This window comes from Emys orbicularis, chromosome 23 (assembly GCF_028017835.1).
Source record: "Emys orbicularis isolate rEmyOrb1 chromosome 23, rEmyOrb1.hap1, whole genome shotgun sequence".
Lineage (NCBI taxonomy): Eukaryota > Metazoa > Chordata > Testudines > Emydidae > Emys > Emys orbicularis.
This window is the reverse complement of record NC_088705.1, coordinates 7,467,148-7,488,652: the sequence shown is the minus strand read 5'-3', so window position 1 is coordinate 7,488,652 and position 21,505 is coordinate 7,467,148. Positions and strand designations below refer to the sequence as shown.

General features: G+C 50.6%; 1 protein-coding gene across 1 annotated transcript; it reads left to right on the top strand.

The window, feature by feature from the left end:
* The first annotated feature begins 6,250 nt into the window (after nucleotides 1–6,250).
* YARS1 (tyrosyl-tRNA synthetase 1) lies at nucleotides 6,251–20,384 on the top strand. The gene is made up of 14 exons (XM_065421640.1): nucleotides 6,251–6,328; nucleotides 10,471–10,561; nucleotides 11,285–11,431; nucleotides 11,623–11,798; nucleotides 12,183–12,312; nucleotides 12,741–12,821; nucleotides 13,336–13,428; nucleotides 13,831–13,966; nucleotides 14,356–14,441; nucleotides 15,545–15,680; nucleotides 16,280–16,377; nucleotides 17,812–18,005; nucleotides 18,241–18,382; nucleotides 19,396–20,384. The coding sequence occupies exons 2-14, from the start codon at nucleotides 10,505–10,507 to the stop codon at nucleotides 19,504–19,506; spliced, it is 1,587 nt and encodes a 528-aa protein (XP_065277712.1). The 5' UTR covers nucleotides 6,251–6,328; nucleotides 10,471–10,504; the 3' UTR covers nucleotides 19,507–20,384.
* The last annotated feature ends 1,121 nt before the right edge of the window (nucleotides 20,385–21,505 follow it).

The window sequence follows — 21,505 nt, the reverse complement described above, 5'->3', positions numbered from 1 at the left end:
GACTAATAAACAAAAGGATAATAAACTAATGAAGAACGAAGAAGCCTCCTTGGCATAGTGGGTCACCCCTCTTACCGAGCTTGAACACTTGAGCCTTCCTTCTATGTTCAAACTTAGTTTCCTCACCCACAAAATGCCAGGGTACACTTGCTCCATAGGCTGGTACGTTTGTACGTACTGATGACATACATATATAATAGGGGTAGGCAACCTATGGCACGCGTGCCAAAGGCAGCACGCAAGCTGGTTTTCAGTGGCACTCACACTGCCCGGGTCCTGGCCACTGGTCCGGGGGGCTCTGCATTTTAATTTAATTTTAAATGAAGCTTCTTAAACATTTTAAAAACCTTATTTACTTTACATACAACAATAGTTTAGTTAGATATTATAGACTTATAGAAAGAGACCTTCTAAAAACGTTAAAATGTATTACTGGCACGCGAAACCTTAAATTAGAGTGAATAAATGAAGACTCGGCACCCCACTTCTGAAAGGTTGCCGACCCCAGATATATATTAGTGACATTAGCTCATTCTCACATTTGTTATTTCTGTCCTACCCGGTTATTTCCAAGTTCTTTGTGGTGTACCTGTTAAGTTTAAAGAGCGTATGAACGTAGGTAGCTCCCCTATACCAACCTGCTTCAATGCATCCTTTATCTATGTTAAAGGTCGCAACCATATATGGACCGTACGGTTTAGCTCATCACCACCTATCTAGGTGAAAGGTCTCAAACATATGTACAGTAACTTTGCCTTAGCTCAGCATACAGGATGTGGCCTGTAGGTCCCTTGCGTTACAGCCCAAAATACTCTAATATAAAAATCTATAAACCTAGTATAATAAAACAAATAATCAAACGCATAAGAAAATAAGAAAACCATAAGAAAAGATATATAGGCAGGTACTACAATTATACTCACATTCAAAGATGGAATGGTGTATGAGCTGATCAGTCTACTGACAACAAAATGAAGTATAGCTTTATAATCAGGTAACCTAATTGTATGCTTTTGGTGTTCATTGGAGTTCCCCCAAGTTAGCAAGACTACTCCTTTTGTAACTTATTAAAATACTAATCAACATTAAACCTATTACCATATTCACATTCTGCCGCCTCTTTATTGGCTCTTTACATTACAGATTATTTAAATAAATACCTGCACCAATTTCCTTTCCATGCTATCAGTATAGATAGCATTTTAACAAAACATTCCAAATTCTCAAAAACACCCATTAAAAATGGCTGCTAAAACCAGTTATAACCGCAACATAACCCTAGGTCATGTCCTTGCTACTTTCCATTTTCCCATCTTACTATCTCCAACTTATCTCTAACTTTTACTCACACTAACAAGCTCTATTTTTCATACTCCTCCATATTTAGCCTAATTTCTACTTATTTTTTACCCTAGCACATTTTATAGACTACATCTTCTCCCTTTTTAGTTTTCCTTTCACCTGAACAGCACCTACTTCGTCATCGCTCATTTTTGTTGAGCCTTTCCTGTGACTTCTTCCAATTAAATACCTGGTTTTCCACCTCTCCTTCTGCCATCTTTATTCTCATTTCTAAAGGCAGCCTCAAGGTATACATATCACATTCATGTTTATTTTCTGTTTCTAGAGTCCACCCAAGGGAACACGTCTCTCTTACATTAGCCAATCCATTTCTTACGTAGAAATTCACCAAAAAAAAAAAAAAAAAAAAGAAAGAAAGAAAAAAAAGGACCCCCCCCCCCCCACTCACGCACACACACAACCAGTTTCCACTCACTTCCAGTGCTGGGATAACTAGGCAATTGTTGGCTTGTACATCTCCCACCCCAGCTCCCTCTTCACCCCTTTAAAGGGAAATCTGTATCTCCTACACTAATATCAGGGGATGGGGAAATTCCTCTGCTACTCCATTTGGGGGGCTCTCTCATTAGGCAGGGAATTCAGAAGAATGTTCAGCTCTCTACCCCCCTTCCTCTCTAAGTGTATGTGGCAGTTAGTGCCAGAGGCCGAACTACACATGATGGATAACACCCCACTGGAGGAGGGCACCAGTGGGTTGATCACTTACCTACTTAGGTGGGCAGTGCTTCCCATCCTCATAGGCAATCTCTGCTGTGACGGGCAATTCCCCACTTACAAGGTAGAGGGAGAGGAGTCTTCCTTCAAGCCAGACCCTAAAGGAATGGGCATTTGGGGGCAACCAGGAAGGGAGAGGGAGTACCAGGAGGCAGTACCGCCCCAGTCAGAGCCCTTTAGAGGTGGGCTCTGACTGGGGAGTGGGCAGGGCACCTTGTAGCCTTATTAATGGACTGCTGGTTAATCAATTTATATTAATCAATCACTTAGACCACAGTGGTCAATGAAGGTTTGGTCTCCTGGGGGCTACAGCATCAGGAATATTATCATCAGTATCATTAGAATAAAAGATGCTAGAAGCACATAAGAAACAACTGCAATTTATTACAAGTCCCTTCATTAACAAGTCCACTAAGCAAATGAACAATCCCACAAACACTAAAATACAGACAGAGAAAAAGTGTGAAGTGTTTAGCCCTATGACTAGCAACTACTACCACCACCACCAGTGGTTGCCATCCTAACGTCTCGCCACTTCTTTGGCTCACCTTTTATGCTTACACACACAAAGGCTCATACATATGCATAAGGGTTCCAACCCCTTTTTCCTCATCCATACTTCCACATCCCATTAATTTAGGGGCACCTCATTTCTCATTGGCTATCCCTTAGTTCCCCTTACTCTCATTATGCATCTCTGTAAACTAGTTCCCATGGTAACCTGCAGAATTTCTCATGTTACAATTGGGTGCCTCGCGGTCTAGACAAGTACACTGTGGTATATTTTCCCTAACATCACTCACTGGCACATTCTTTACAGTAACCTTGTAATTTCACTGGTACAGGGTTATTCCTGGGTCACCTACTTACGCCAATCCTCCTAAGGCCTGAGGACTAATATGGCTAAGAAAATGTGACAGGCCTCAACTTGTAGGCCCCGTGACCCAACATTAATTAATATTTATATTTCAGTCTATAACTTAAATATACTTAATACGTATTATTCTTGGCTGCACCCTCCCGCCCAAAGTTCACCTCAGTAGGGGACAAGGGGTCAGGACCCCCTTCTCCCCCATTACAGCCCATCTGGAGGGGGCAGTTGTGGTCGGGAACCCTCATCACATCCCACCTGGGAGGGCCAGCTGGGGTCGGGGCCCCCCGGTCACAGCCCACTCCTGCAGGAAGCCAGAGGGCCCAGCACCCCAACTCTGTGACTCTCAGTCAGCAGGTAAAACAGAAGGTTTATTAGTCGACAGGAACACAGTGTAGAACAGAACTTGTTAGCACAGAAATCAGTGACATTCAGCCAAGTCCATCTTGGGGGGAGGGGAGCCCAGAGCCAGGGCTCTGGCCCTCCCCCTGTGCCCCAAGCCAGCCCAGAGGAACTCGCTTCCAGCTGCCTGGCCCCTCTCTCTGCACAGCTCTACAATGTCCTTAAGGAGTCAAGTATCAGAGGGGTAGCAATGTTTGTTGCTTTTTACAGATCCAGACTAAGAGTCCTGCGGCACCTTATAGACTAACAGATGTATTACATAAGAACATAAGAAAGGCCGTACTGGGTCAGACCAAAGGTCCATCTAGCCCAGTATCTGTCTACCGACAGTGGCCAATGCCAGGTGCCCCAGAGGGAGTGAACCTAACAGGCAATGATCAAGTGATCTCTCTCCTGCCATCCATCTCCATCCTCTGACGAACAGAGGCTAGGGACACCATTCTTACCCATCCTGGCTAATAGCCATTTATGGACTTAGCCACCATGAATTTATCCAGTCCCCTTTTAAACATTGTTATAGTCCTAGCCTTCACAACCTCCTCAGGTAAGGAGTTCCACAAGTTGACTGTGCGCTGCGTGAAGAAGAACTTCCTTTTATTTGTTTTAAACCTGCTGCCTATTAATTTCATTTGGTGACCCCTAGTTCTTGTATTATGGGAATAAGTAAATAACTTTTCCTTATCCACTTTCTCAACATCACTCATGATTTTATATACCTCTATCATGTCCCCCCTTAGTCTTCTCTTTTCCAAACTGAAGAGTCCTAGCCTCTTTAATCTTTCCTCATATGGGACCCTCTCTAAACCCTTAATCATTTTAGTTGCTCTTTTCTGAACCTTTTCTAGTGCTAGAATATCTTTTTTGAGGTGAGGAGACCACATCTGTACACAGTATTCGAGATGTGGGCGAACCATGGATTTATATAAGGGCAATAATATATTCTCAGTCTTATTCTCTATCCCCTTTTTAATGATTCCTAACATCCTGTTTGCTTTTTTGACCGCCTCTGCACACTGCGTGGACATCTTTAGAGAACTATCCACGATGACGCCAAGATCTTTTTCCTGACTCGTTGTAGCTAAATTAGCCCCCATCATGTTGTATGTATAGTTGGGGTTATTTTTTCCAATGTGCATTACTTTACATTTATCCACATTAAATTTCATTTGCCATTTTGTTGCCCAATCACTTAGTTTTGTGAGATCTTTTTGAAGTTCTTCACAATCTGCTTTGGTCTTAACTATCTTGAGTAGTTTAGTATCATCTGCAAACTTTGCCACCTCAGTGTTTACCCCTTTCTCCAGATCATTTATGAATAAATTGAATAGGATAGGTCCTAGGACTGACCCTTGGGGAACACCACTAGTTACCCCTCTCCATTCTGAGAATTTACCATTAATTCCTACCCTTTGTTCCCTGTCCTTTAACCAGTTCTCAATCCATGAAAGGACCTTCCCTTTTATCCCATGACAGCTTAATTTACGTAAGAGCCTTTGGTGAGGGACCTTGTCAAAGGCTTTCTGGAAATCTAAGTACAAAATCTAAGTACAAAATCTAAGTATTGGAGCATAAGCTTTCGTGGGTGAATACCCAGTTCGTCAAACACATGTAATGGAAATTTCCAGAAGCAGGTATAAATATATAAATAAATATGCAGGCAAGAGTCAGTCTGGAGATAACGAGGTTAGTTCAATCAGGGAGGGTGAGGCTCTCTTCTAGCGGTTGAGGTGTGAACTTTGGTGTTCACACCTCAACCGCTAGAAGAGGGCCTCACCCTCCCTGATTGAACTAACCTCGTTATCTCCAGACTGATTCTTGCCTGCCTATTTATACCTGCCTCTGGAAATTTCCATTACATGCGTCTGATGAAGTGGGTATTCACCCACGAAAGCTTATGTTCCAATACATCTGTTAGTCTATAAGGTGCCACAGGACTCTTTGTTGCTTCTTAAGGAGATGGCTATACGCCATCTCCACGCTGTTCCCAAGTGGTCCCGGACTCACAGGCCTGTGCTCTCTCAGCTCCCCACGGTCCTTGGGAGGAACCCCTTCAGTGCAACAGCCCTTCTTAGGGGGTCCACTCTCTTTCGGGGTTAAGCCGTAGGGTCCTCCGCCTCCTGGAACCAGTCACAGCCCACCGGGGGGGAGGGAGGGGCAGGGGGAGGTAGGCAGTTGGGGTCAGGGCCCTGCCCAGTCACAGCCCACCTGGGGGGAGGGGGGGAAATTGGGGTCAGGACCCTGCCCAGTCACAGCCCACCTGGGGGGGGGGGAAATTGGGGTCAGGACCCTGCCCAGTCACAGCCCACCTGGGGGGGGGAGGAATTGGGGTCAGGACCCTGCCCAGTCACAGCCCACCTGGGGGGGGGAGGAATTGGGGTCAGGACCCTGCCCAGTCACAGCCCACCTGGGGGGGGGAGGAATTGGGGTCAGGACCCTGCCCAGTCACAGCCCACCTGGGGGGGGGGAATTGGGGTCAGGACCCTGCCCAGTCACAGCCCACCTGGGGGGGGGAATTGGGGTCAGGACCCTGCCCAGTAACAGCCCTCCCGGAGGGAGGGGCAGTTGGAGTCAGGGCCCCCCCGTCTCAGCCCACCGGGGGGGGCAGTTGGGGTCACAGCCCACGTGGGGGGCAGGGCCCCCCCATCAGAACTCGCTCGCTCTGCCCCCGCTTGGGGGAGACTCACTCACCCGCCACCATTCCAGACGCGACCCCGGGGCTCGAGTCGCGACTAACTAACGCGAGCTCCTGGTCCGGGGGGGGGGTGGGTGGGAAGGGCATCACAGGCTCCGCCCCCGCTCGCCGCGAGGCCACGCCCCCCATCGACGCGCTCTGGGCTTGACTCCCCGCCCTGTCCCCGCAGCGGAAGCGGGGTCCGGCCGGGGCGGTTGAGTCGCAGCGCGAAGCTGATGCAACCCGGCGCCGGCGACTGGAGAAGGGCAGCGGGGGCGCCTCGCCGGCGAGCAGCGGGTCGGGTCACGGTAAGGGCGGGGGGGTTACACCGGGGCTGCCCAAGCCCCCCCCAACCCCCTAGAGCCCCTGCCCGTGGGGGGGGGGGGTCTCTCCCCGGCCTACCCCTTCCCGCGCGTAGCGGCCTGGCCAGCCCCCCCGTGGGGCCGGCCCTGCTGCTCCTCTCCCGCCAGGCCCTGGCTGCAGCCCCGGGCCCTGCCCCGCCGGCGGGGGGTGGGAGGTTTGGGGGGCTGTGGCCCCTTCTGTGGGGGGAGGGGGCTGAGTAGGGGGGACAGGCTGGCGGGAGCTGTCAGGGGGGCGTTGAGGTAATAGCAGGAGGGGGGTGGGATTAGGAGGGAAGATAGGAGCACTCCGCACAGCGTTGATATGGGGAGAGCAACATTGATCAAGCAGCCACAGGACAGGAAGGAAAGAAATAATGCCCCCCTCTCCCCCCCCCAATGTTAGGAGCCTGGATAGGGTGACCAGACAGCAAGTGTGAAAAATCGGGACGGGGTGGGGGGTAATAGGAGCCTATATAAGAAAAAGCCCCCAAAATTGGGACATCTGGTCACCCTAAGCCTGGGTGACAAACACAAGGCATTGGAATTACTCTCATAGAAGCGTAAATTCAATGTAGGTGGTGTTACTGAACATCTGGAGGATGATTCAGGTTACTGGCATGTTTGGTCTCCATGGTAGTAACCTATTTAGGAAGGCTGGAAAGGGAGGGGCACTCCCTGTCAAAAATGGCACCAGCTGTTTCCGGGACCCTGGTAACTCAGAAGAAAATGATTTTAAATGCTCATGGATCAGTGTTCTAACAGATAAAGCACGAGGTGGGATATTAGTTGATGTTTGCTACAGACCACCAAATAGCCCAAGGGAACAGGAGGACAGCCCATATCTATAATGTGTAGTGGGGGGGGAAAGCTGTGTGATCATGGGGGATTTCAGTTTGAGTGACATATGGGGAGGTCTCATGCTACCAGTATTAAAGCATCATTGGAATTTCTAAACACATATATATGACAATTTAATAACTGAAAAAGTGTTGAAGCCAACACAGAGGAATTCTTTATTAGATCTTGCTTTACCAGATGTAGTAGAAACATACGCCCTTGTATCAGAGGCCTGGTATAAGGCAAGACCAGCTCACAGAATCTGGCAAGAACAGGGCTGATATTGCAGAAATACACATTCCTAAAAAGTGATAGTCACAGAGTACTCACACAAACACATTCCGATATCAAGCAGTACCAGAACATCCCGATATCAAGGATGGTACAAAAACATTCCCCAAGGATAACAGGAACACACCGACCCCTCCTAAAAGATAAGATCAGGATGACAGTACGTAACCTGTTTATATCAGGGTATAAAGATGTATCTCAGAAGGAGTATCTTTGGCCAGCTGAGGGGGGAATGGAAAGTCCTGCCATTGACTGAGCTGTGTCTATTGTCACGGGCATACATGTCTTAGTATCCTCGTAGCGTCTGCCAGGGCTTCGTCAACAATAAACCTGGCCTGGCACCTTCGTAAACATTAGCAGATCTGGTGGTCATTGGGTGGTTCGCTGGAGGTCTGCTGTGCCGGCTGGGGCAGCACACAGAGAGAACACACACGTAGCCAAACATCTGACCACACCAGATAAAGCTGTGAACAGATTTAGTTCTGATCACAGAACTAAAAAGTAATGGTGGCTTAAGTACAAGCAATCTTGACTTGATCACTTGTATAATGTGCAAATAGAATAAAGTCCAGACCAGTAATGTATATAGTTGGTACTTTAATAGGACCAATATCACAAAGCTGAAAACAATTATGAGCCGAATCGGCTGTAAGGAAGAATTTAATCAGAAAAAAGTGAATGATAATTGGGAATCATATAAGAACACCTTACTAGATGTCCAAAAATCCATAATCTAGAAAGAAGGCCATAGTGGGTTAAAAGCAAAAACCTGGTTTAGAGGGGAAGTAAAGGCAGGTGTAAAAAAAAAAAATAGAAGAAAGGGGAAGTTGATAGTAATGAATATAATTCAGAAGTTGGGAACTGTACAAAATTGATTAGGAAAGTAAAGGGATACAAGGAGAAATCTATGACTAGCCAAGTTAAGGACAATAAGGAGAAGTTTTTAAAAGATATTAGGAACAAATAGAATCCTGACAATGGTATTGGTCCATTACTGGATGGAAATGGTAGAATTCTCAATAATAATTCAGAAAAGGCAAAAATGTTCAATAAATATTCCTGTTCTGTAGTTGTGGGGGAAACAGATGCTTATACTCTCATCATCTGGTGATGCTAACACTCTTTGCATTCTATTAGTTTCTGTGGAGGATAGACACTTTTAAATCTGCATGTCCAGATATCTTGCATCCAAGAGCTTCCGGAGGCTCTCCCTGGACTGTTCATGTTGATTTTTAATAAGTCTTGGGACATTGGGGAAGTTCCAGAAGACGGGAAGAAATCTAATGTTGTGCCAGTTTTTAAAAAGGGTAAATGGGATGACCTGGGTAATTGTAGGCTTGTCAGCCTGACCTTGATCCTGGGCAAGGTAATGGAGTGGCTGACACATTACTCTCCTTTAATTCTTTATTGAGAGAGTCATGTAATTAATGTAAATCAGCAATGGATTTATGGAAAATAGAGCCTGTCAAAGTAACTTGATATCTTTTTTTAATGAGATTACAAGTTTGGTTGACAAAGGTAATAGTGTTGACGCAGGATACTTAGACTTCTGTAAGGTGTTTGACTTGGCACCGTACAATATTTTGAATTAAAAAAACAAGAATGATATAAAGTTAGCGTGGCACACATTAAATGGAGTAAAAACTGGCTAACTGATAGGTTTCAAAATGTAATTATAAACAGGGAATCGTCATCAAGGGGGTGTGTTTCCAGTAGGGTCCCTCAGGGATTGGTTCTTGGCCTTATGCTATTTAACATTTTTATCAATGAAACGACACACACATTGGGGGAGCAGTAAATAATGAAGAGGGCAGGTCACTGATTCAGAGCAATCCGGATCACTTGGTAAACTGGGCACAAGCAAACAATGTGCGTTTTAATGCCGCTAAATGTAAATGTCTATATCTAGGAACAAAGAATGTAGGCCACATTCCAGGATGGGAAACTCTATCCCAGGAAGCAGTGACTCTGAAAGAGATTTGAGGGTCATGGTGGATAATCAGCTGGATATGAGCTCCCAGCGTGAAGCTGTGGCCAAAAGAGCTGATGCAATCCTGGGATGCATAAACGGGGGAATCTCAAGTAGGAGTGGAGGGGTTATTTTGCATCTGTATTTGGCACTGGTGCGACTGCTGCTGGAATCCTGCGCCCAGGTCTGGGGTCCGCGATTCAAGAAGGATGTTGATAAATTGGAGAAGGTTCAGAAAAGAGCCACGAGAATGATTAGGCGCTCCATCTACTTAGCTTAACAAAGAGCAGGTTATGGGAAGACTTGATCACAGTCTGTAATTATCTACATGGGGAACAAATGTTTTATAATGGGCTCTTCAGTCTAACACGATCCAATGGCTAGAAGTTGGAGCTAGACAAATTCAGACTGGAAATAAGGTGTAAATTGTTAACAGTAAGAGTAATTAACCATTGGAACATTTCACCCAGGGTCATGATGGATTCTCCATCGCTGACAAATTTTTAAACCAAGATTGGGGGGGTTTCTAAAAGCTCTGCTCTAGGTATGATTTTGGGGAAGTTCTATGGCCTGTACTGTACCTGGGGGTCAGACTAGATGACCTTGGAATCTATGGTTTCAAACCAGTGGCTGGGGAGTGAAAGTCTCTGTGCCCCACTACCCAGCCCTGCCTGCCCCCAGTCTGTGAGTGGGGAGGGGGGAGAGATGCCTTCCTGCCAGGGTCATAGGGTAGTTATATATTTAACAGAGTCTGAACCGCCCCAGGGTGGGTGCCTTGCCCATTCCCTCCAGTGAGCTGTGCCAAGAGACCAGCAAGGGGGGTGAGCCCCACACAGCTTCCCCTCCCACTACACAAGGCCAGCAAGGTGTGTGCCTCTCCCTGTGTGCAGGGGCAGTGGGATCTGTGCCATGGCTGAACTGGAAACCACACCAGGAGTCCTCCCCCTATGACTATCAGGAGGGTTCCCCTCCCTCCCTTTCCTCCTGTGATGTGTCTTCTGTTTAATTACAGTTTGTAACGGCTTGACTGGTCAAAGGCTGACGCGATGGGGGGTGAGCTGACCCCGAGGGAGAAATGCCACCTGATCACCCGGAACCTACAGGTACCTGTGGGGTGGGGGCCTTCTCTGCCCAATTACTGAGACGAGAAATACAAAGGGATACGTGCTTCGCTCTACTTATCTAATTAGTATTACTTGTGTTGCGGTAGTGCCCAGGACCCCACTGCACCAGGGGCTGTACAGACTCAGAACACAAAGCCAGTCCCTGCCCCGGAAAGCCCCTGATCTAAGAAGTGTCCTGAGGATTGGGGTGCCCCTGGTGCACCCCTCTCCCCTCCCTAGACGGTTGTGGAGTTTCTGTTGTAACCGTGCTTCTGGGCTTGGTTCCTGCCTCTGCCGTTCTGTGACCTTGGGAAGCCCCTTAACCTCTTTGTGCCTCCATTTCCCTAGCCGCAGTATAGGGAGAATACTGAGCTGCCTTACAGAGGTTTTTCTTTGTCTCTTGGCTCTTCCATAATGCTCATCAAGGGCCTCACAGTCAACTCAGCAGCTCAGTGAGATCGATAAAGATCATTGTCCCTATTCTGGAGAGGGGAAACTGAGGCACAGAGAAACTGAACAACTCACCCAAGGCTAGAGAGAGCCAGGTATAAAACCTAGATCCCCTGATCCAGAGTTCTAACCGGATGACCATCCTTCCTCTCCTGGAGTTACAAGCCCAGTGTATTGCATTCCTTCTCCCATGACTGTCATGGTCTCTGCTGGGTCAGTAGGCATACTGAGTCTGTTGTGCTGTATAACATGCAGCCTCTGGTTTCCTTGCAGGAGGTTCTTGGGGAGGATAAGCTGATGCCCATCCTGAAAGAGCGAGATCTGAAGGTGTACTGGGGGACAGCCACGACAGGCAAGCCTCACGTAGCCTACTTCGTACCAATGTCCAAGATTGCAGACTTCCTGAAGGCTGGATGTGAGGTACCTGCTCTATCCTAGATGCTGAGACCTTGGGGAGGCCAAAGGGAGAGAAGGGGAGCTTCAGACCCAGAGAGGTCAGGAGCATGGGATACCTTCAACTCCATGCTGGGTGGCAGAAAGGAACTGTAACTCCTCTTATCTGTGTAACACCCAGCGTGACATGCCCAACTCCCCCTCCCGTTCTGTGCCAGGTGACGATCCTGTTCGCTGACCTCCACGCGTACCTAGACAACATGAAGGCGCCGTGGGAGCTGCTGGAGCTGCGCACGCAATACTACGAGACTGTGATCAAGGCCATGCTGGAGAGCATCGGCGTGCCTCTCGACAAGCTGAAATTCATCCGGGGCACTGACTACCAGCTCAGCAAGTGAGCTTGCGGGAGCCTGCTCCTCTCACAAGGAGTGTTCCCTCCATTGCCAGGGGGTGGGATTTGATGGCTACTAAGAAGGAGAGGGGACAAGTGGCATGGAAGGAGTGAGCCTCGGCTGTCTCGCGTGCTGACCAGCTCCACAAAGGAATCCGCGGGTGGGGGAGACAAGTGGGATATTGAGCCAGCTGGGGGATCTGTCTGTTCTGAGCATGTCATTCAGGAAAGGAAGGGAGGGGGCGGGGCATAAGATAGCCATACACCCGATTTCTCTCCGCTCCTGCCAGTGTCCCCCTTTGCGTGCGGTGGCTATAGCAGAGGAAGGTTTGAAGCTTCCATTTGTCTGGCGTCAGCAGCAGTATCGGCCTGTTCTCTTCCCCCCAGGGAATACACATTGGACGTCTACAGGCTCTCCTCTCTAGTCACCCAGCACGATGCCAAGAAAGCTGGAGCAGAGGTGGTGAAGCAAGTGGAGCATCCCTTGCTGAGCGGTCTGCTCTACCCAGGACTGCAGGTACCTTCGGGGAGGGTGGCAGCCACCCCGATGGAACACATCCCCGTCCCCTGAAAGGCTGCAATGCATGCGCCAGGCTGATCACAGTCCCCCTCCCCCTACTGCTGATTAGGGCAGATTTTCTTTCACACTAATCAGCCTGAGTATCTGATGTGCAGCCCAAATCTCGAAGACTTCACCTGGTGTCGGTGCAGTGCATGGATATAGTGGAGGTTTGGTTGGTTGTTTTCACTGGTGTTTGTACCAGTTGCACAATATCCCTACGTAGCCAGGATGGGTGTGGGATTCCGCTTTCATGTGGAGCTGGGATTCCCAGCCCTGAGAGCTGGGTGGATTTCTAGGGGGTGAACGCTAAAAGTCTGATGTCAGCTGTGGTGTGGGAGTCCTCGTGCTGCAGCGTCACGCTCGTGGGTGTGTTCTCCCCACAGGCCCTGGACGAGGAGTACTTGAAGGTTGATGCTCAGTTTGGAGGAGTGGATCAGAGGAAGATTTTCACCTTTGCAGAAAAGGTTAGAACTGGGGAGAAATGCAAGAGGCTCCCCTAGGCGGCTGGTGCCAGGTCTCTGTGTTTGAACTCTGCCTGCAGCTGGATGGGCAGCGTTGTCTTACGCAGAGTATCTGTGAGGTCACCCAGACCTCTCTTCAGGTTCCTGCTGCTGCTGTAGCTGTTCACCGGGATGCACTGCCAGGTCAATGTTTGCTGCTCGGGCCCTGCCCCATGCAGGGGTGACAGTGACACGGCTTTTCCTTCCCCTCTCAGCACCTGGTGGTGGCTGTCGCTCGCTGCCCCCTGCAGTTTGCCCACTGGTGTGTGCTGGGAGTGGGTCTGGGCTGACTGAAGAATGGAGCCTCCTCCAAGCAGAGGGGCTTGGGATTCAGCAATCTGTTTTGAGCCCAGCTTTCTGCATTGGGGGATGTCTTGAGCCCAGATGCTAGGAAGGAAGAAGGCACTGGGGAGTGATGGTGAAAGCTGCTCCTCAGATGAGGAGGCTTAAAGACTTTTAACTCCTTTTCCTTCCCTAGTACCTGCCCTCCTTGGGCTATGCCAAGCGCCTCCATTTGATGAACCCAATGGTTCCGGGGCTGACAGGCACCAAGATGAGCTCTTCGGAAGAGGTAGGTTGATGAACCGCATCAGTCTATGCAGCAATCCTGCAGGGCGAGGAGTCTAACCCTTTGGGGCTGGTAGGCGAAGTCCTGGAACTCCACTGGCTGAGAAAGGAGCCCTCCTCTCTTCTTACTGTTGTTAGTGGCTTGAGAGAGGTGGTATCAACTCCAGCACACCCTGCCTCTCCTAGGGCGGAGGTAGGGAAAGATGCTGAGAGCCCCAGAACAGAGACAGCCGCCCTCAGTTTCGCTGCAGGTAGCTTGGCTGCGGAGCGCTGAACCCTACAACTGGGCTAAAGTAAAACTCCTCTGCATCCAGGGTGATACTAAATTAGTGCAGGATCCCGAGTGGCTGCATTGCCTGCTTCTGGTTTCAGCTCACAGGTCTCCTCTTCTCCTCCCATGTCCTAGGAATCAAAGATCGACCTTCTGGATCGGAAGGAGGACGTGAAGAAGAAACTGAAGAAGGCATTTTGTGAGCCGGGGAACGTGGAGAACAACGGCATTCTGTCGTTCATCAAGCACGTCCTCTTCCCACTGAAGTCAGGTGACTGTCTCCATGCCCTGGAGAGGTTGTGTGGGGGGGGGGGGGGGGGGGAGTCTTTCATCAGGAGCCTTTGCTGGGCGACGGCTGCTTAAATGTAGGCAAGAGGCAAGAAAGCGAGCATGTGTTTCTCTGCATCCTAATGCAAGGCACCGAGAACCTGGCACTGCCTCCACCTCTCCCAGAGCCAGAAAGGAGACACCGTCCGCTCATAGCAATGACATGCCCTTTTCTGGTCCCTGCTGCGATACCCCTCATCAGTTGTTGGGGGAGGGGGAGGCAGTGGGGGTAGTTTGGAGTGGGGGTTATTAGAGTTGCCAGTGGGGACAGTGCTTCAGCGATTTGTCTTCATCTCGGTTAATCTGACCCTCTAAACCCTGCTTGTGTCACAGAGTTTGTGATATTGAGAGATGCAAAATGGGGAGGAAACAAAACCTACACGACTTACGAAGAGCTGGAAAAGGACTTTGCGACTGAGGTAACGTGGGGCGGGGGGTCGCTATCCACCTCCCTCATCCCCACACTGCTGTGTGCATGGAATGGAAACCCCCCTGGAACATGCAGAGAGGCGCATGCTGTTTCCTCTGCCACAGGCTTTGAGTAGTGGGGCAAATGTTGATCTCTTGCACCACATGTAAGTCTGTAGGGTTGCATGGGGCATCAGTAAGGGCAGATTCTGGCCCAGTGAGTGCAGGTGCCATGATGGTGTGAGTCAGATACGCCCAGGAGCAGCCGGACAATCAGTGGCTGGTGCAGTATCCTCGGTCTGTAGGTCTAGTTGTTAATGATCTTCCATTTCTGGCCGTGCCTTTCATCTCTATGAACCCTACAAATTTAGAAATACACAGATCACCCACAGGGAAATGCCGCCATCTCTGGGTGGGAAAACGTTGACTGTTCAACAGCGCAGAGCAACACTGCCCAACAATTTAGGATAACAAGTGGAGAAGAATCTGTTTCCGGTTTAAGCCTCAGGGAAGTTTGAGGAAGATGGAATGTCATTATCAAAGCTGGAATTTGACCAGGGTGATGGGATAATGTCTCTGCTCTTTGCTGGCAGCGGAGGGGAAAATGCCATGAGATCTCTAACTACAATGGTGAGGACTTCAGTTTTACATTTCCAGTGCCACAGCGCCTCCTAGCACCACAAAGGAGCATTGGGCGCGGCACTGACTCACGGGCCAGCATGGCTGAGTCACCAACCCCATATCCTGCAGCTTCCAGCTATTCCTCTGGGGGGCGGGTCTCCCATCCAGCTAGTGACCCAGCCTCTCTCAGCATAAGTCACTGTGGCTGCCCCACCTTACAGCTTTCAATGACATATTTGTCTAAGTATCAGAGGGGTAGCCGTGTTAGTCTGAATCTGTAAAAAGCAACAGAGGGTCCTGTGGCACCTTTAAGACTAACAGAAGTATTGGGAGCATAAGCTTTCGTGGGTAAGAACCTCACTTCTTCAGATGCAAGAGATGCATATTTGTCTAAATGGGCACAGTCATACGAAACTGCTCCTCCCTTCCAGTCCACTTCTCCCTGTGCCCCAGAGAAAGTCTCCACAAACCCTTTTCTTTATTCACGTGGCAGGTCGTGCACCCAGGGGACCTGAAGAGCTCGGTGGAAGTGGCTCTGAACAAGCTGCTCGACCCCATCAGAGAGAAGTTCAACACCCCAGAACTTAAGAAATTGACCAGCGCAGCGTATCCTGACCTGTCTAAAGCCAGTAAGCGCATGCCATGAGCTTCCAAGGGAGGGGAATCTTGTTACGAAGGCCTGGGCCAGGGAGATGAGTCCTCCCGGTGGAGCTAAGAGCAAACAGATTAAATTCTGGAACTTGAATTCCGCCAGCAATGACCATGGGTGGCTCAGAGTCTGGGTGATACGAGCCTCTGCCTCGCTGTCTGATGCAGCTCTTCTTCCTGCCTCCCTTTGGCCAGCATCTGTCACATCTGACTTGGATTGCCCCCAGCAATGAGGGCTGATGAAAGAATGGCCTATAGGCCATGTGCCTACCCCAGAAACTACAGATCCCAGCATGCAGTGCTCCATTTCTATTGGCCCTGCAGTCAAGCTGGAACAGTGCATGCTGGGATCTGTGGTCCGCACAGGCTGTATTAGAGATGAGGGTGGCTCCAATTTGCTTGATTTGTATATGAATTGGTTGCTGCTAGCAAACCAGAGACAGTGACCCTTGTCTGGAGAGAGTTCAGGTTCTCCTAGTCCTTGCACCCCTCCCACAACTGCACCTTCACTCGTGGCTGGGCACGACTCTTCTCAGGGCAGGCTGGTTTCACTCACTCGCTCTTTCGTTTGCACATGCAGAGACTTCAGTGAAAAACTCCACCAAGAATTCAAACCCTGAAGTCGTGGTCCCATCCCAGCTGGACATCCGTGTTGGCAAAGTGATCAGCGTGGAAAAGGTACCGATGCTTTAGCAAGGATCCTGTGCCGGGAGAGTAGGGATGGCAAAGAAAGGGGGGGACAGACAGTGGTTTGCAAGGAAAGTAAATCCTTCCAGGCTTGTCAGAAAGGGTTGGGTCTCTCTGCATGCTTAGCTCTAGGTTTGCTCTGCAGGAGCAGCACCTTGGAGCAATTCTTCCCTGAGGTTTCTGAGAGTCCTGTGCCTGGGAAGTCCCCATACAGGAGGGACTGGGCTTGGGAAGCAGTGAGATTAGTAACTGGGGGGGAGGGATAGCTCAGTGGTTTGAGCATTGGCCTGCTAAACCCAGGGTTGTGAGTTCAATCCTTGAGGGGGCCATTTAGGGGTTTGGGGCAAAAATCTGTCTGGGGATTGGTCCTGCTTTGAGCAGGGGGTGGGACTAGATGACCTCCTGAGGTCCCTTCCAACCCTGATGTTCTATGATTCTATGAACTGGGTCCTGTCCGCCCTGAGCCCAACATGTCATCTCTGGGCTGCTTGGTACCAGAATAGGGGGACAGTGGTTTGGTAATACATTAGATGGCAGTTTTTCTCCACAGAACTGTTTAATTATCAAGGCTTAATGAGCTCACCAGGTGCTGGGAAATGGGCCTTTACCTTTTGTTAGTGGGTAACGAAAGCTGAGCGAGGCAGGTGGGGATCTAGAAATGATCACCGCTGTGTCTGAATTGGAGGAGTGTTTGAGCAGAGATGGTGTTGGGGGCGAGAGCTGCCACCAGACGGCACGCTTTCCCTTAAACAGCTCTGTACTATTAACACAGCAAGGCTAACCTGTGGAACTCACTTCTGCAAGACTTTGAGGCGAATAACTTAGTTTAAACAAAAAAATCAGATGCTTTAACGAATGAAAACATCACTGCAGTCACACAGCACAGGACTAACCAAAGCAAATTACAGGGGCCAGTGATCATGATGCTTCAGTGCCTCGGGTGATTACCTGCTGGGGTCAGGAAGAAATTCTCTGCTTCCCAAAACTCTTCATTAGTGGGATAGTATTATAGAGAGGGGACTTAGCCCCAAAGGGAGTCAGCACCAGTCCCTGTTAAGGTCCTGGACTAGATGAGCCAGACAGTTGTTACATTCTCCTGTTAATCTCATTTGATGGTGAGCAGCTATCAAGGAAATTGCCCCATGGGAAATTCTCCCTCTTGGCACTGTCAGTTGCCTCCTCCTAGCCTGAGATGAGGAGGGAGGCAGCCAGTGAAGAGCAATGGGGACGAGGATTTGGATCATCCAAAAGTGGAGGCTGCTCTGGGGGGCTTGTTTCCTCATGGAGTGACTCGAGCACTCACTTGGAGTGCATATGTAAACCGCATGGGCACCTTCCTGCCCATGTGTGCTCTCAGCCCCCCTTCCCGAGGGATGACCTTTCCCGGCTTCTCAGCTGTACCTGCATTGGCATTTGCATTGGCAGCACCCTGATGCCGACAGCCTGTACCTGGAGAAGATTGACGTGGGTGAGCCCGAGCCCCGGACCGTGATCAGCGGCCTGGTGCAGTTCGTGCCGAAGGAGCAGCTGCAGGACAGGATGGTGGTGCTGCTGTGCAACCTGAAGCCCCAGAAGATGAGGGGAGTGGAGTCCCAGGGCATGCTGCTGTGTGCTTCCAGGTGAGGGCGTGCAGGGGGCAGGGATAGCAGGGGTGATGGGCTGGATTTCAGCTTGTTTCCCATATGGGGCAGGAGGGGAGAATACAGCCTAGTCCCCCATCACCACTCACAACATCCAGGCTGCCTGTTGATCCCTGGCTTTTTGCTCTCCTACCTGGGGGGAGGATTAGGACAGGCCCCTTCTTTGAGGTCCTAGCTGGTCACTCCCTCCCCCTCTCTCTCTGTTTCTCCGCAGCGTGGGGGAGCCCCGTCAGGTGGAGCCCCTGGACCCGCCGGCAGGCTCCTGCCCAGGGGAGCGTGTCTTCGTGGAAGGCTACGAGAGCGGGCAGCCTGACGACGAGCTCAAACCCAAGAAGAGAGTCTTCGAGAAGTTGCAGGTAAGAGGGGGAAGCTTCTTGCCCACGATGGGACTGGCTGCTGCTGGGGACAGGGCCCATCTCTACAGTCAGAGCCCTGCTCTGGGACCCAGGCAGCCTACACCAGCCCTGTCACGGCTTCAGGCTCTCAAAGTGCTCTCTGGCCTCTGCGTGAGATGGGGATGTCGCCCCTCTTTCCAGGTGGGGAGACTGAGGCACACTGCGTGAAAGTGACTCACGTGAGGTCACACAGAGGGCAGAGCAGAGCCTAGAACTGGAATTTCCAGTCCTGTGCTCGATCCCCCCTGCCTGGGGAGTAGATGAACACAGCTGGCACAACACTGGCTAGCCTGGCTAGCCAGGCATCTGCCAGCTGTCAGTTAACTGGCAGTGGGGCTGGGGTGATCGTACTCCCTGGGTAGGCCACGAAGGCAGCTATTGGCAGAGACCTGTTTAGACCCAGTCCATCTCAGTGGGGTCTTGTTACCTAGCAGCTGGCAGGCTGTCGCCACTTAAGGGCAGTGTCCAGTGGTCAGAGAGGGCAAGTGGGAGTCAGGACTCCTGGGTTCTGTTTTCTGCTCTGCCACTTACTTGCTGCATGGCTTTGGGCAAGTCACATTCCTGCTGTGTACCTCAGTTTCCCCAATGTAAAATGAGGAGCGGGATATCTTGTAGGGAGGTTAGGAGGCTACTCACATTGCTTGGAAAGCACTCGGGGATCATCTGGTGAAAGCAGTGTTACAGCAGGGTCTGCCTCTGCCCCCACTTTGCTTCACCATTGGTGCCTATAGTGAGGGTTAAGGGCCCCCTTTGCCCTTAATGTGAGTTACATGGCAGCATTCCCTGTTAGACCTTTAGCTGGCACGCCTTCCTGGGGCCTGGCAGGAGCAGTGTGCCTGCACCAAGGGATTTGGGAGGTGGTGAGGGCCTCAAACAAGGATACCTAGCCCTACGGCCATGTGCTGCAGGTGTGATTGGGGTGAACAGGCATTGGCTAGCCAGTCTGACACGTCACCCCACCTGCCTCTCCCCAGGCTGACTTCCGGATCTCGGAGGACTTTGTCGCCCAGTGGAAGCAGAAGAATTTCACGACCAGGCTGGGGAATGTCTCGTGTAAAACACTGAAGGGCGGGAACATCAGTTAACAAGTGCCAGCCCATCCACCTTGTCCTCTCCTCACCTGTCGCCATCCACTGCTCCATTTTGGGTTCTGTTCCCCCAACCTCCACCACGATCGCCGCAGGGCCACGCTCACCCCCCTGCAGCATGCCTCTAAGTGAGGGAGATTCAGCCCAAAGCACCTGGGGCTCGAGGCTGAATGTGCGAAATGCGGTAGATGGTACACCCCTTGCAACGGACCTTGGGCAGGTTTGGTGGAGAACCCGCCTCCAGAAGCAGCCTGTTTCCCTTCGAGCTGCCGTTGACCTGTTCCCACCCAGCTGATCTCTGGAGAAGGCCAAGCATGACTCAGGGGGACCATGTAGCTCCTGAGCCCCCAGCAGGAGCGAGGACTGCAACCTGTTGTCTGTTTCCCCTGTGAGTCCTCCTACGTGCGGCTCTCCTGAAGTGTCCGAAGCCGGGGTGAAGTTGTGATTTGTACCAGTACAGGCTGTCACCTATTTCCCCTGACTTTCCGTGGGTGGATTCCAGCGGCTTTGAAGGTTGCATTCGAGCCGGCTGGAAGCTGCCGCTGTTGGAAAGCTCTGCTCATTTTAAATGCAAGTATTTCAGGGAAGAATGGTCGTTCAAACCTGTGTCGTTCGTAACAGGGGAAGAGGGACTGCATGACATCCTGTGTAAAGACAGTCACCCTACATCTGCCTCAGCCCCCCCATGTGCTCTGTGAGGGGCTTGAACTGCGAAGCCAAGGGGGCTGGGCCTGTGGAGGGCACGCAAGGCTCTCCAGACACTCACGGCTGCTCTGCAAGCCCAGGGACAGGCTCGTGGAGCTCAGCCCATGGAGCTGCAGGTGTTGAATATGAAATCATCCCTGGTTGTTAAAAACCCCAATAAAGTGTGAAACTGACCAAGGCGTGTGTGATGGGGGATGGGACTGTCTTGCTGGAGCCAACAGCCAGATCTTAGAACGTGCGGGCAGGATGAACTGCGCTGAGCACCCCTGCCAGCCTCACTCCTGAGTGTAGAGCTGGGTGAAGGGGCCAGGCCAGGAAGGGGCCTGCCTCTTGGAGCAGGAGGGGAGTTCTAGCCACTTCTTTCCCTCTGCTGAGCCATAGCCTAGCTGCAGCGGCAAGGCAGAGGTTGCCAGCTGGGCTGGTGTCTTAGTGCTGTAGACACCTGTCCTGTAGCACTCACTGACCTTCCCCAGGCTCCCCTCCCCTGGTACTACCTTTCAGGCCTAGAGCCTGTTACTGAGCCCTGAGTGGATTTGTTTGTTTGCCTGTGGAGATGCTAGAGCCTTTATCAGCAGTAGAGGCTGCTCCTGCTCCTTCTTTCGCATGGTCACAGCGGCATGACAACAGTGGGATCTTAAGGTCTCTTACCCAGTGCAGAGCAGAAGGGGTAGCCATGTGAATGGCTGCAACACCTCCAGAAGGAGCATGGAGTGGGCACTTTGTCCATCTGTGAACAGGTTTCAGCAGTGAGAGGGTTAACCCCTTGGACAGCTGGGAGGGGCAAGGCAGTTGTCTCCTGCCAGCTGGTTGATCCCTGCCTCAGGTGAGGTTAAACATCCCTCTGATCTCTCTCTGGGTTTACACTGCCACCCTTCAGTGGGGTATCTGGGCTCCTTCCATGTAAAAGCAATAGCTGAGGCCCTAGTGGACTCCAGCGAGGTTCTGGCACTTCTCCCTCGGTAGGGTGAAAAACTAAACAGCTTGTGTCTATCTGGGTGACTCATCTGTTCCAGGCTTTGGGGGGGGAGTTGTGTAAATAGGGGGCCTCACTGTTATCACTCCAGCCATCCTGGAGGAGGGAAACCCCCAGCTGTTAGCCAAGAAGCAAAGGAGACAGCCAGTTTCAATCATCATCTTTAACCAAAGACACAGAGCTTGTAACGGTTACTCTGCATCTTCTCAAGGCAGATGGTTTTTACAATCAAGGAAATCAAAGCATGACCCCACGTTTAAAGAAATAGAAATCAAGGTGCCTGGCTCTAGGGACCAGGGATGAATGTAAAACTCAGGC